This window comes from Xenopus laevis, chromosome 3L (genome assembly GCF_017654675.1).
Source record: "Xenopus laevis strain J_2021 chromosome 3L, Xenopus_laevis_v10.1, whole genome shotgun sequence".
Lineage (NCBI taxonomy): Eukaryota > Metazoa > Chordata > Amphibia > Anura > Pipidae > Xenopus > Xenopus laevis.
This window is the reverse complement of record NC_054375.1, coordinates 2,569,533-2,582,756: the sequence shown is the minus strand read 5'-3', so window position 1 is coordinate 2,582,756 and position 13,224 is coordinate 2,569,533. Positions and strand designations below refer to the sequence as shown.

The following is a 13,224-nucleotide window of genomic DNA, read 5'->3' as shown; positions in this document are numbered from 1 at the left end:
CCAATATTAAAAGCATAGTCTGTGTATGCAAGGGGAGCCGCTCCTTATACAAGGGGAGATCACTGTGCAATTGGGGTGCAGCCCCCCAATATTAAAAGCATAGTCTGTGAATGCAAGGGGAGCCGCTCCTTATACAAGGGGAGATCACTGTGCAATTGGGGTGCAGCCCCCCAATATTAAAAGCATAGTCTGTGAATGCAAGGGGAGCCGCTCCTTATACAAGGGGAGATCACTGTGCAATTGGGGTGCAGCCCCCCTATAGTAACATGACAGTGTAAGCAAGGGGCGCTGTTTTGCTCTCGTTATACAAGGCGAGGTCACTGTGCAATTGGGGTGCAGCTCATTCTACGGCCTGTGACGCTGCAGCTATAGATCTAATATTCATCACACGGAACCCAAGGAAGACCAATTGCAACATAATATAATTCTGGTTGCGTGTGGAATCTGTAGTTGCCGCTAAGTCTGAGCTGCTCTTCACTCGTTCCCCCTGAATGCTCCTTTGTGATGAGACTGGGGGGTTAGGGGTTGTGTACATCTATATTTTGGCTCATGAGAGAGAGAGAGAAGCATTAAAGTAGGTCACAGTGTGACACTCGCTTCCTTCCTCTAGAGGCCCCCGGGGGTGGGGGGCACTTATTTGCTTATTAACACTCGGCTGCTGTTGGATTCCAAGAGAACAGAGACCACGCTGTTACACAGGGGCCCCAAGTGCTGGGGGATCTCTCTAGTAACGACTCTCAAATTCGATTTCTGATCCCCCCTCAACTCATTAGGAATTAAAAGAGACAAAAGCAGTGTGTATAAGTTGAACACCGTACTTGCCCTTTAAATTGAAGGCAGATCCTGCCCCTTTATAACAGTGAGTGTGTAGCTTATAGGGGCAGTGTATTTTGTCGAAGGCCCCCCGATCCCCCATCCAACAGATGTGCAGAGGGAGAGGGAATAGGACTCCGTGGCAGTGCCAATATTCCCTGCATGGGTGGCTGCGCATACATAAGGACAGACTGGTGGAACCGGCTCTCTCTGTTTGTCTTTCACTTAACCTCTCGTGTTATGGAACAGACTGTGCTGCTGATTCAGCCCCACCAGGATAAGTCCTTATTATCATATCTGGACCCAACCGGGCTGATGCCAACGATCCGATCGTACCAATCCGACCCCGACCGGCGTGCAGAATGAATGGCTCTGGCTACGCGTGGCTCTATTTAAAGGGGTGCTTCGCCTTTAAGTTAACTTTTTCAATGTTATAGCATGACTAATCCTAAGCAACTTTTCTATTGGTCTTCATTATTTTTTTTTTTTGTTTTTATTTTTTTTCATTATTTGCCTTTTCTTCTGACTCTTTCCGGCTTTTAAATGGGGGTCACCGACTTCATCTAAAAAAATAGTTGTTGCTACTTTTTATTCCTCCTCTTTCTATTCAGTCCCTCTCCTTTTCATATTCCAGTCTCTTATTCGTATCAGTGCATGGTTGCTAGGGGGATTCGGACCTTAGCAACCAGACGGCTGAAATTGCAAACTGGAGAGCTGCTGAATAAAATACACTCAAAAAACACAAGTAATAAAAGATTAATACCAATTGCAAATTGTCTATCAATCTCTACGTCATACTAACAGTTCATTTAAAGGGAAACAACCCCTTTAAGCTTTAAAATGGGCTTTGAGTTCTGCCCACCTGTAAATGGTCACATCTGGCCTGTTTGGCTTCCAAAGCAGTTTGCAGTTGGTCTTCACACTGACATCCACCCCCCACATAAACTGCAGTCTGGTTGCTAGGTTAACTCATGAGAACAACCAGGCTGAAGTTTGGAGCCAAAAATCATCTGCATAGGAAGCCGTAATTCCTACAGTGCTTCTCTAATAAGGATTGTGCCCCCTGCAGGTGGGAAACTACAAGCGCACGGTGAAACGGATCGACGACGGGCACAGGCTCTGCAATGACCTGATGAACTGTATTCACGAGCGGGCGCGGATCGAGAAAGTCTATGCCCAGCAGCTCACAGAGTGGGCAAAGAGGTGGAAGCAACTGGTGGAGAGGGGTAAGAGTCACATTTGGGGGCTGCTGGGTAATGGGGAGCCAGGCACTGTCCCAGGGAAATCTTTCCTATTCTATTATCTCAGTGGCTTCTTAGTCTGTGAAAGGATATATATATATATATATATATATATATATATATATATATATATATATATATATATATATATATATATATATATATATATATATATATATATATATATATAACTGCACATTCACATCTTTACTTAAGCACTGGATTATCCAGAAATAAACCACCAGAATCCCCCTACAATAACCTCTCCTGCTTGACTTTCTCTAACAAGGTCAACACAACCTAGTTAAAGGGATTCCTAAATTAGTTAATTGTGGGCACATAGCCCAGAACATTCCTTTCTTCAAAATAATATGAGGGTATAGCTTATTGTGTGCCCAGAACATTCCTTCTCTGTATATTTGTATTTATACATATGGGAGGAGGAGGTGCCATATTGATTCCCTTAGACAGTACAGTATGAGGGAATAGCTTATTGTGTGCCCAGAACATTCCTTCTCTGTATATTTGTATTTATACATATGGGAGGAGGAGGTGCCATATTGATTCCTTAGACAGTACAGTATGAGGGTATAGCTTATTGTGTGCCCAGAACATTCCTTCTCTGTATATTTGTATTTATACATATGGGAGGAGGAGGTGCCATATTGATTCCCTTAGACAGTACAGTATGAGGGTATAGCTTATTGTGTGCCCAGAACATTCCTTCTCTTTCCCTTAGACAGTACAGTATGCCATATTGTTTCTGATAATTCTTATTTTAGTGCTTCTCTAATTGAAGTGCAATTGAAAAACTTGCTCTATGATAGGTCCTCAGTATGGAACAGTGGAGAAGGCGTGGCACAACTTAATGACAGAGGCCGAAAAAGTGAGCGAACTGCATCACGAGGTGAAAAATGCATTGATGAACGAAGACTTTGAGAAGATCAAGAATTGGCAGAAAGAAGCCTTTCACAAGCAAATGATCGGAGGCTTTAAGGAGACCAAAGAAGCAGAGGATGGCTTCAGAAAAGCCCAAAAGCCTTGGGCAAAAAAGCTAAAGGAGGTAACTGCAAGAGCCATCGTGGTAATCTGGAACTCTGTAGGGACTTGCAGGGTCTCTTGTGTCATGCAATAATAGCCAAACTGTATAGGCGCAGCTAGAAGTCTTCTTGTGAAGGAACATTATGGAATCACTTGGAGTTCCTTTTATCTGAGGCCTATAGAAGCCAAGAATTCATTCTGTCATGAACATGTAGAAGAACATTATAGAGATATCTAGACTTCATTGTGCCATGAGTGTTTAGAAGAACAATAGAGAGGTACATAGAATTCCTTCTGACTACATCCGATTGCTGCCTAGAATTCCTCTTGTCATGGACGTTAGAAGAACATTATGGAGAGGAACATAATAGGGAGACCTAGAATTCCTTCTGTTAGACCAATATAATAGCAACAATCCAAATTATCTTCTGTCTTAGACATGTAGAAGACTATTCTTGCGATATCTAGACTTCATTGTGCCATGAGTGTTTAGAACAATAGAGGGGCACCTAGAATTCCTTCTGACTACATTCCAATTGCTGCCGAGAATTCCTCTTGTCATGGACGTTAGAAGAGCATTATGGTGGACATGTAGAGGAACATAATAGGGAGACCTAGAATTCCTTCTGTTAGACCAATATAATTGCAACAATTCAAATTATCTTCTGTCTTAGACATGTAGAAGACTATTCTAGAGATATCTAGACTTCTTTGTGCCAGGAGTGTTTAGAAGAACAATAGAGGGGCACCTAGAATTCCTTCTGACTACATCCAATTGCTGCCGAGAATTCCTCTTGTCATGGACGTTAGAACAGCATTATGGTGGACATGTAGAGGAACATAATAGGGAGACCTAGAATTCCTTCTGTTAGACCAATATAATAGCAACAATCCAAAATATCTTCTGTCTTAGACATGTAGAAGACTATTCTTGAGATATCTAGACTTCATTGTGCCAGGAGTGTTTAGAAGAACAATAGAGGGGCACCTAGAATTCCTTCTGACTACATCCGATTGCTGCCGAGAATTCCTCTTGTCATGGACGTTAGAAGAGCAGTATGGTGGACATGTAGAGGAACATAATAGGGAGACCTAGAATTCCTTCTGTTAGACCAATATAATAGTAAAAATCCAGATCATCTTCTGTCGTGGACATGTAGAAGACCATCGTAGGGATATCTAGAAGTCATTGCCGTAGACCTTGATTAGAACATTTTAGGGCCACCTAGATGTCACGGGCATTTAGAAGAACATTATAGTGGCAGCTAGAATTAATTCTGTTATAGGATTTCAGAAAAAAACATTGTTATGGACATGTGTAAAAGAATGTTCTAGAATTCATGAGGAGCCACAGCTACCTTAGTGGGCAGCTCCTGGAAAATCTCCACGGAAGGTGCTGGAATATATATTGGCTGGCCAACTGAAGTGTCTCTTTCTAGGTTGAAGCTGCCAAGAAGACCTATCACACTGCCTGCAAGGAGGAGAAACTGGCAACCTCTCGGGAAGCCAACAGCAAAGCCGATCCGGCCATGAACCCGGAACAGCTGAAGAAGCTTCAGGACAAGGTGGAAAAGAGCAAGCAGGACTCGCAAAAGGTAGGTCATCTGGGCCAACTGTAGGTAGCTGCTTCCAAACACAATCTGGTGATTCTTAGTCTGGTTTCATCCCCCCAATCAGACCAAAGAGAAGTACGAAAAAGCCCTGAAGGACCTGGATGGCACTACACCGCAGTACATGGAGAATATGGAGCAGGTATTTGAGCAGTGCCAACAGTTTGAGGATAAACGCCTGAGCTTCTTCCGGGAGGTGCTGCTTGAGGTGGAGAAGCACCTTGATCTGTCCAACGTAGACAGGTACCTGAGTTTTCCTAGCCCATAACATGTTACCGCGCTGTGCCAAATCCATTCAGAAGAGTCTTACTGGCCTCTCTCCGATCAGCTATGCCAATATCTACCGAGAGCTGGAGTACTCCATCAAGTCAGCCGATGCTGTTGAGGATCTCAAATGGTTCAGAAACAACCACGGTCCAGGGATGTCTATGAACTGGCCCCAATTTGAGGTAAGGATAGAGGGATCCAGTTTTCTCTTAATAAAGATAAGGCCAGACATCTCTGTAGCTGCTGGGGTTGAGGTGGTAATGTTAGCCCATTGGCTACAGGGAAAGCAGGAGCTCCTTCATTACATTGCAGCATTCTCCGGCCAACAAGTCAAAGTCTGCTGCTCTGCTCCTCACTAGATTTTGGACTATGTATAGATATACAATTACTTTATATTATCTGCACAGGGCCCAGCATTATCTCCTAGTGCATTATGGGCCTGGGTGGTGAGTGGCTGATGTAATTGGCTGCCCCCCACCGGTGCTCTGTATTTAACTGGGAGAAAGCTTGCTGGGATTTCTGTGCATTATAATTAACATCTGCCCTTTCTATCCCCCCCATGCTCTCGTCGACTCAAGGATGAAGTAAGTAGCTGTCAGCTCTTGTCACCTACAGCGAGGGGGGGGGTTATATGACGCAGGATGGAACGATGCTTTAAAAATAGAATTCTTCAAGATCCTAATTATGAAAGGCAATCTCTGAAAAGGAACATAGTTCAGATGGAAGTCATTTTTTACAATGCAATTGTCTCCAGGGGTATACTTCCCCTTTAAGAGTTTATTATTATTTTTTGGCCGGATACTGAAATTGAGATTTTTGTGTAAATAAATGAATGTATTGGGGAAGAATTCTGCCCAATGATTGAAGGGTTTTTATCAGAACATTAACTGCCCTCTAGTGGAGGAATGCAGAACTGCAGTGGCTGTCACCCTGTATGTACTACTCACCCCTTTTTCTTGCACCCTCTCTCTAGGAGTGGTCTGCTGATCTGAACCGCACCCTGAGCCGGAGAGAGAAGAAGAAGCCCACCGACGGTGTGACCCTGACTGGAATCAGCCAATCGGGCGAGCAATCTTCCATACAGAACAAGCACAGCAGGTATGTCCTAGCGCTGCCCACTGAGACAGAACATTTCAAACTCCATGTTCGTTACAGGAGACTGACTGACTTAATGCTCTTCTTTTGCTAAACGGACACCCCCAGAACAAAACAGACACCCCAGAACTAAACAAACACCCCCATATGTAATAAAAGGCAATACGTTTGCCCAGGCGCAGTAACCCGTAGCAACGTTTCGGTAGTTGGGCATCTCCAGGGTTGTGTTGGCAGCTGTACAGCTACTGCCGGCAATGTGGGGGTGTGGAGGGGGTTAAAGGTACCCAGGACTGGTGAAGAAGGGGGTGTTCTAATATGTTGCTGCCTCTCTTTCCCTCCCCCAATAGCCACCTTAGCGTCCAGTCAGTGCAATCGAGTAACAATCCCTTTGAAGACGAGGAAGAGACTGGCAGTATCAATGAGACGGAGAACAAAAAAATCGAAAAGTTGGTGATCCAATCCCCTTTTCCCCACCCTTTTTTTTTTCCTACCTTACTATGTATGTCAGAAACTCCTCCTTCCCAGTAAACACAGGACAATGGGAAGCACTGCCTAAAGCCTTTGCACTAACTGGTTTGCTCCAACTTCTTTATCCTTAGCCTCCGCTGCTGGGAAGGGAACTAACCTTTGTCTCTGCATGTGATCACATCCACTGTGTGGATTCAATTCTGTGTTGCTAAGGGTTTGTGTAGGAAACGACATTCTAGGGCTTCTTATCTTGTATCTAAGTTCCACATGCCTAAATATAGCGTGAGCTCTGCAGCCCAGATCATACGATAACAACATGCGCTGACGGTCAGGGAGGAACGTGAGATCTGTAACAGCAAACGGGTGTAACTCTTTCACTCCCAGGGTTAATCTAAGCAGTGGGACACATTACAATGGCTTTTCCCTACATAATCCTATCAGTTATAGAAACACGTCAGTGTCGCTTTAAGGGGAACGATTATCATTGAAGGATCAGTGAATGTAAAATTGATGAGGGGGTTATTCTAAGCACTTTTGCAATGTACATTCATTATTTATTTTGTTTTGATTCCAAGATATTAAGGGATACATGTACTGTTAATATGAATGAATTTTGTTCCAACAGCGCCACCTGCTGGTCAGTTTCCCACCAGTCTGACCAGCAAGTAGTCAAGGAAGTTGTCAGGAGAAAGAAAGAGGCTGATGTTCTTCTGTTTAGGAATAAAATTAGAAACCTTTCTCACATCTTTCCTAAGCAGAAGAACATCAGCCTCTTTCTTTCTCCTGACAACTTCCTTGACTACTTGCTGGTCAGACTGGTGGGAAACTGACCAGCAGGTGGCGCTGTTGTAACACAATTCATTCATATTAACAGCACATGTATCCCTTAATATCTTGGAATCAAAACAAAATAAATAATGAATGTACATTACAAAATAGTCCCCTCATCAATTTTACATTTACTTATTTTTAAGGTTTACTTATCCTTTAAGTAACTGAGACAGTTGATGGGTAAAGATCACAAGAACCAACGAGCCTCTTCTCAGCTGCATGAATAACGTCTGCATTCACTTGTAACTTTGTATTGTTGCTAAAGCAGTGTCACCGCTGGGGTTGCACCCCTTATTCTGTTGCACCCCCTGTTTCCGCTCACCCCCAGGTCTATTTCTCATATTCTCATCACTTTTATCCCCAGTGTCAGCAGCTACGAGAAAACCTACCCCACCGAGTGGTCCGACGATGAATCCAACAATCCGTTCACCGCCAACGATTCCAACGGCGATAGCAACCCATTCGAGGAAGATGCGCCTGCGGGCACCACGGAGGTGCGAGTGAGAGCCCTGTATGACTATGAGGGACAGGAACTGGACGAGCTGAGCTTTAAAGCAGGTAACATGTATAGTGGACTCCATTACTACCAATATGTGGCTTTAGCAACTTACCATATAGCAATACAAACTGCTGTTTGAAGGAAGTAAACTACCAGGAAATACACTCCCCCCTACAAAGGAAGTAGAGACAGTCACACGAGTACCAGGAAATATACTCCCCTGTACAAAGGAAGTAGAGACAGTCACACGAGTACCAGGAAATACACTCCCCCGTGCAAAGGAAGTAGAGACAGTCACACAAGTACCAGGAAATATACTCCCCTGTACAAAGGAAGTAGAGACAGTCACACGAGTACCAGGAAATATACTCCCCTGTACAAAGGAAGTAGAGACAGTCACACGAGTACCAGGAAATACACTCCCCCGTGCAAAGGAAGTAGAGACAGTCACACAAGTACCAGGAAATATACTCCCCTGTACAAAGGAAGTAGAGACAGTCACACGAGTACCAGGAAATACACTCCCCCCGTTCAAAGGAAGTAGAGACAGTCACACAAGTACCAGGAAATATACTCCCCTGTACAAAGGAAGTAGAGACAGTCACACGAGTACCAGGAAATACACTCCCCCATGAAAAGGAAGTAGAGACAGTCACACGAGTACCAGGAAATACACTCCCCCGTGCAAAGGAAGTAGAGACAGTCACATGAGTACCAGGAAATACACTCCCCCATGAAAAGGAAGTAGAGACAGTCACACGAGTACCAGGAAATACACTCCCCTGTGCAAAGAAAGTAGAGACAGTCACACGAGTACCAGGAAATACACTCCCCCATGAAAAGGAAGTAGAGACAGTCACACGAGTACCAGGAAATACACTCCCCCGTGCAAAGGAAGTAGAGAGACAGTCACATGAGTACCAGGAAATAACACTCCCCTGTGCAAAGGAAGTAGAGACAGTCACACGAGTACCAGGAAATACACTCCCCTGTGCAAAGAAAGTAGAGACAGTCACATTAATCATGCTGTATGTTTCTTTACTATTTTGCTCACTTTTTAAAGCAGCAGTATTTCCCAAATAATTGTCAGTGCTCTGGGGTTGTTTGTAGAAGTAACATGAAAGCATTTGGCCCAGCTGTCCACCCACGGAGACTCACAGAAATGTCATTGTGATTAGTAAATACAGAGCCTGTATAGCTCGCTGGGTGAGACGTACAGCACTGATACTGGTAATTAATCACATTATTCCACTTTGTAGGGATATCGGCTGCTCTTCATCTTATAAATCAGTGAAACCGCATACAAATGACACGTGTGTGTGTGTGTGTGTGGGACAAAGTTCTCTCTTCTGCCAGTTTTTAGTTCTACTCTCCCCTTTAACCCCCTTAGACTTTAAAGGGGAAGTGCACCTAAAAACGGTTAAGGGCAGGTAGTGTAAAGCTGAGCAACTGTCAGCGCTCTGATTGGTCACCTGTTGCTTTTCACAGGGGAGGAGCTGACGAAAATAGAAGACGAGGATGAACAGGGTTGGTGCAAAGGGCGCCTGGACGGGGGCCAAGTGGGCTTATACCCAGCTAACTACGTGGAGGGCGCCCAGTGACCTGGAGTACTCTGTGTAACCTGTAATCTATTCACTGGGAAGAGACGTACAATACAAGATATGTCTGTCTGTGTGTATATATATATATATATATAATATTGTAAGGAAATGAGGCTGGCACTAGGACTCCATTAGCAACATTCACTAGTGCCCCTCCTTTATTATGTGTAACCCTTGCAGAGCCAATATGTCTGTATAACACTGGTGTCCTTTATTGTTTGATCAGGGTTAATAGCTGTGCAAGGGGCACACGCAGCCTCCACACGTTCCTCTTGCAATTTAGTTTTGTTATATATATATATATATTCTCTAGATCTTTTTTTATTTGATATTTTTCCCTTACCGTCAGGGGTCAGCCCCTCCCACCGACTCCCTTTATCCACGGAACCGATTTCTTTTAAGTGACCTTCCATCAGGTGAATATATATATATTTTTTTAAGAGTTGCCGTTACATGTTCTCTGGTTGTTTTTTCCTCTTTTTGTTTAGTTTTTTAGGAGATTTATCTCTTATTTAAAGGTAAAGCGCAGAGGATTTTTTTTTTGACTCTTTGCCTTTATGGGTTAAACAGAAATGTATAATAAATGTTGAGCTTGTCTAGGCTTCCATTGGCTGCCCCCGGGCCTAGCTGTCATAATGATAGTGTTGTATTTAATAAAAACAGTCTGTTACAGAGTCATGTGGCAGAACTGAATGCAGCGGCTGGGCTCATATTGTGCATAGGGAATTATTGGGAATATCATTACACATTATTATTCCCTGCAATAAACCCCCCACAGGGCAGCCATTTAAAGGGGGGGCACAATCTAATATATTCTGCCGGAGTATCTCCTGGGAAGGGCTTTAGGCATATTTATTCTTTATAAAGTGTTTGTCCCTTTAAAGCTTTCTATTCTGTGCCATCATTAGCAGTGGGGCATTCGATTTAGGGATTCCTCCATAATTGTGTAAAAATAACCCTAAAGCAGTTCCTATATAAAAGAGACTTGCAGAGCTCTGATTCTCTCTACTTCCTGTTCCTGGGCTGCTCTCTTTCCTATGATCATGCAGAACCCATAAGTAAATCCAATGCCAATAGCTCTGATTCTCTGCACTTCCTGTTCCTGGGCTGCTCTCTTTCCCATGATCATGCAGGAACCATAAGTTAAATCCAATGCCAATAGCTCTGATTCTCTGTACTTCCTGCTCCTGGGCTGCTCTCTTTCCCATGATCATGCAGGAACCATAAGTAAATCCAATGCCAATAGCTCTGACCCTCTGCACTTCCTGTTCCTGGGCTGCTCTCTTTCCCATGGTCATGCAGGAACCATAAGTTAATTCAATGCCAATAGCTCTGATTCTCTGTACTTCCTTTTCCTGGGCTGCTCTCTTTACCATGATCATGCAGGAACCATAAGTAAATCCAATGCCAATAGCTCTGATTCTCTGTACTTCCTGTTCCTGGGCTGCTCTCTTTCCCATGATCATGCAGAAACCATAAGTAAACCAATGCCAATAGCTCTGGTTCTCTGTACTTCCTGCTCCTGGGCTGCTCTCTTTCCCATGATCATGCAGGAACCATAAGTAAATCCAATGCCAATAGATCTGATTCTCTGTACTTCCTGCTCCTGGGCTGCTCTCTTTCCCACGATCATGCAGGAACCATAAGTTAATTCAATGCCAATAGATCTGATTCTCTGTACTTCCTGCTCCTGGGCTGCTCTCTTTCCCACGATCATGCAGGAACCATAAGTAAATCCAATGCCAATAGCTCTGATTCTCTGCACTTCCTGTGGGCTGCTCTCTTTCCCATGATCATGCAGGAACCATAAGTAAATCCAATGCCAATAGCTCTGATTCTCTGTACTTCCTGTTCCTGGGCTGCTCTCTTTCCCATGATCATGCAGGAACCATAAGTAAATCCAATGCCAATAGCTCTGATTCTCTGTACTTCCTGCTCCTGGGCTGCTCTCTTTCCCATGATCATGCAGGAACCATAAGTTAATTCAATGCCAATAGATCTGATTCTCTGTACTTCCTGCTCCTGGGCTGCTCTCTTTCCCATGATCATGCAGGAACCATAAGTAAATCCAATGCCAATAGCTCTGATTCTCTGCACTTCCTGTGGGCTGCTCTCTTTCCCATGATCATGCAGGAACCATAAGTAAATCCAATGCCAATAGCTCTGACCCTCTGCACTTCCTGTTCCTGGGCTGCTCTCTTTCCCATGATCATGCAGGAACCATAAGTTAAATCCAATGCCAATAGCTCTGATTCTCTGTACTTCCTGCTCCTGGGCTGCTCTCTTTCCCATGATCATGCAGGAACCATAAGTAAATCCAATGCCAATAGCTCTGACCCTCTGCACTTCCTGCTCCTGGGCTGCTCTCTTTCCCATGATCATGCAGGAACCATAAGTTAAATCCAATGCCAATAGCTCTGACCCTCTGCACTTCCTGTTCCTGGGCTGCTCTCTTTCCCATGGTCATGCAGGAGCCTGCTTGAATCCAGTCTCCTCAGTACTTAATATTCAGAGCTTTTATTCTCTGTACTTGAGGGGCTGCTCTCATGCCCAGGTTTCCAGGTTCTTACTGTATTATCAAGGTCCTGCTTTACAGACTGAAACGGAAAGCGTCCTGACCAAGTTGAGGAGAGCAGCCCAGCAGCAGGAACTACAGAGAATCTACGCCAAATGGACTTACCTCTCAGAACCTACCCTGCTTGTGCCTGTTCTTCGGGAAGCGTTTCCGACCCTAAGTCGTTTCTGTTGCACATACGGGAAATGGACTTTCTCCGCCTCTTGCGGATGTTGATCACATGATCTTGATGGACTGTCCGGACAGCCCCTCCCCCCAAATACTGTGTTAGAGAATGTGTGTTATTCCTGCTTATATGTTCCCCACATTCCAAAAACCAGGATAAGCTCATGTTTGTCTCAATCTTCAGACTGTGTTCAATATGATTGGTTGCTATGTGTCTCCTCATTGGCTACTGTCCTTTGGGTAATAGTGACATGTGCATTCAGTGCTCCCCTGGTTCTGACTACTGACACTCTGTAGCAGCCTCTTCCCTTTCGTTTACTGAAAAAGACCTTGCTTGGTGGCAAGAGATTTGACTGGCTGTACATATATATATATAAAGGTCTGTGTGTCCTTTGCCTGAAAAGACTGTAACTCAGAAATGCTGTATTTTATATAGTGTACAACAGCCCTATAAATGATAAATAATGATCCCGGCCTTCCCAGTGGCTTTGTGAGTCAGTGACACTGCACATGCTCAGTAGGCTGCTGCTCAGAAGCAACACTTATGTTTGATGATTCTCTACGACCCCTAAGCTTAGCTCCCTGCTGGGGACAACTGGAAAGGCCTGGATCATTACTGTTCTAGGGCTCCAGTATATAAAAAAAACAGCATTTTTAGCCTTTAGTTCCCCTTTAAACAGCAATGAATGAGAGGATTGGCTGTATTCAGCTTTAGAGATAATTGTGGGTAGCAGGTAAGTTGTGCCATGTCACGTCTGTTATTCTATTAAAAGAACATTTATTTTATTGCAAGTGTCTGTGTCTGGTTATTTGGGGGGTTGTTTATTGGGGTGTAGGAGTCTAAGGGCAAACGCTGGTCCTGCCGAATAAACAATCTCCGGCTCATTATGGGAAATTCTATCCCTCTGTGTTTGAGAATTCCATGAAGCAAAGAGAGAACGTTGAACTGTAACTCTCAATGAGCCGGCACAGGGCTGGTGTATGTCACTGGATGTACAGCAGCTGCAGCCAATGGTCT

General features: G+C 44.1%; 1 protein-coding gene across 8 annotated transcripts in view; it reads left to right on the top strand.

The window, feature by feature from the left end:
* pacsin2.L (protein kinase C and casein kinase substrate in neurons 2 L homeolog) overlaps window positions 1-12,992 on the top strand; it is a 44,253-nt gene extending 31,261 nt beyond the window's left edge. For 5 of the 8 annotated variants that reach the window (XM_041585813.1, XM_041585815.1, XM_041585816.1 and 2 more), the window contains exons 3-12: window positions 1,883-2,039; window positions 2,882-3,117; window positions 4,535-4,690; window positions 4,773-4,948; window positions 5,034-5,154; window positions 5,551-5,556; window positions 5,946-6,070; window positions 6,415-6,513; window positions 7,731-7,924; window positions 9,354-12,992. In XM_041585813.1, the coding sequence (XP_041441747.1) occupies window positions 1,883-2,039; window positions 2,882-3,117; window positions 4,535-4,690; window positions 4,773-4,948; window positions 5,034-5,154; window positions 5,551-5,556; window positions 5,946-6,070; window positions 6,415-6,513; window positions 7,731-7,924; window positions 9,354-9,466 (1,383 nt within the window). In that variant the 3' untranslated portion in view covers window positions 9,467-12,992. The remainder of the gene's footprint in view (window positions 1-1,882; window positions 2,040-2,881; window positions 3,118-4,534; window positions 4,691-4,772; window positions 4,949-5,033; window positions 5,155-5,550; window positions 5,557-5,945; window positions 6,071-6,414; window positions 6,514-7,730; window positions 7,925-9,353) is intronic. The other 3 variants (XM_041585818.1, XM_041585819.1, XM_041585820.1) reach the window with 3 other exon arrangements.
* The last annotated feature ends 232 nt before the right edge of the window (window positions 12,993-13,224 follow it).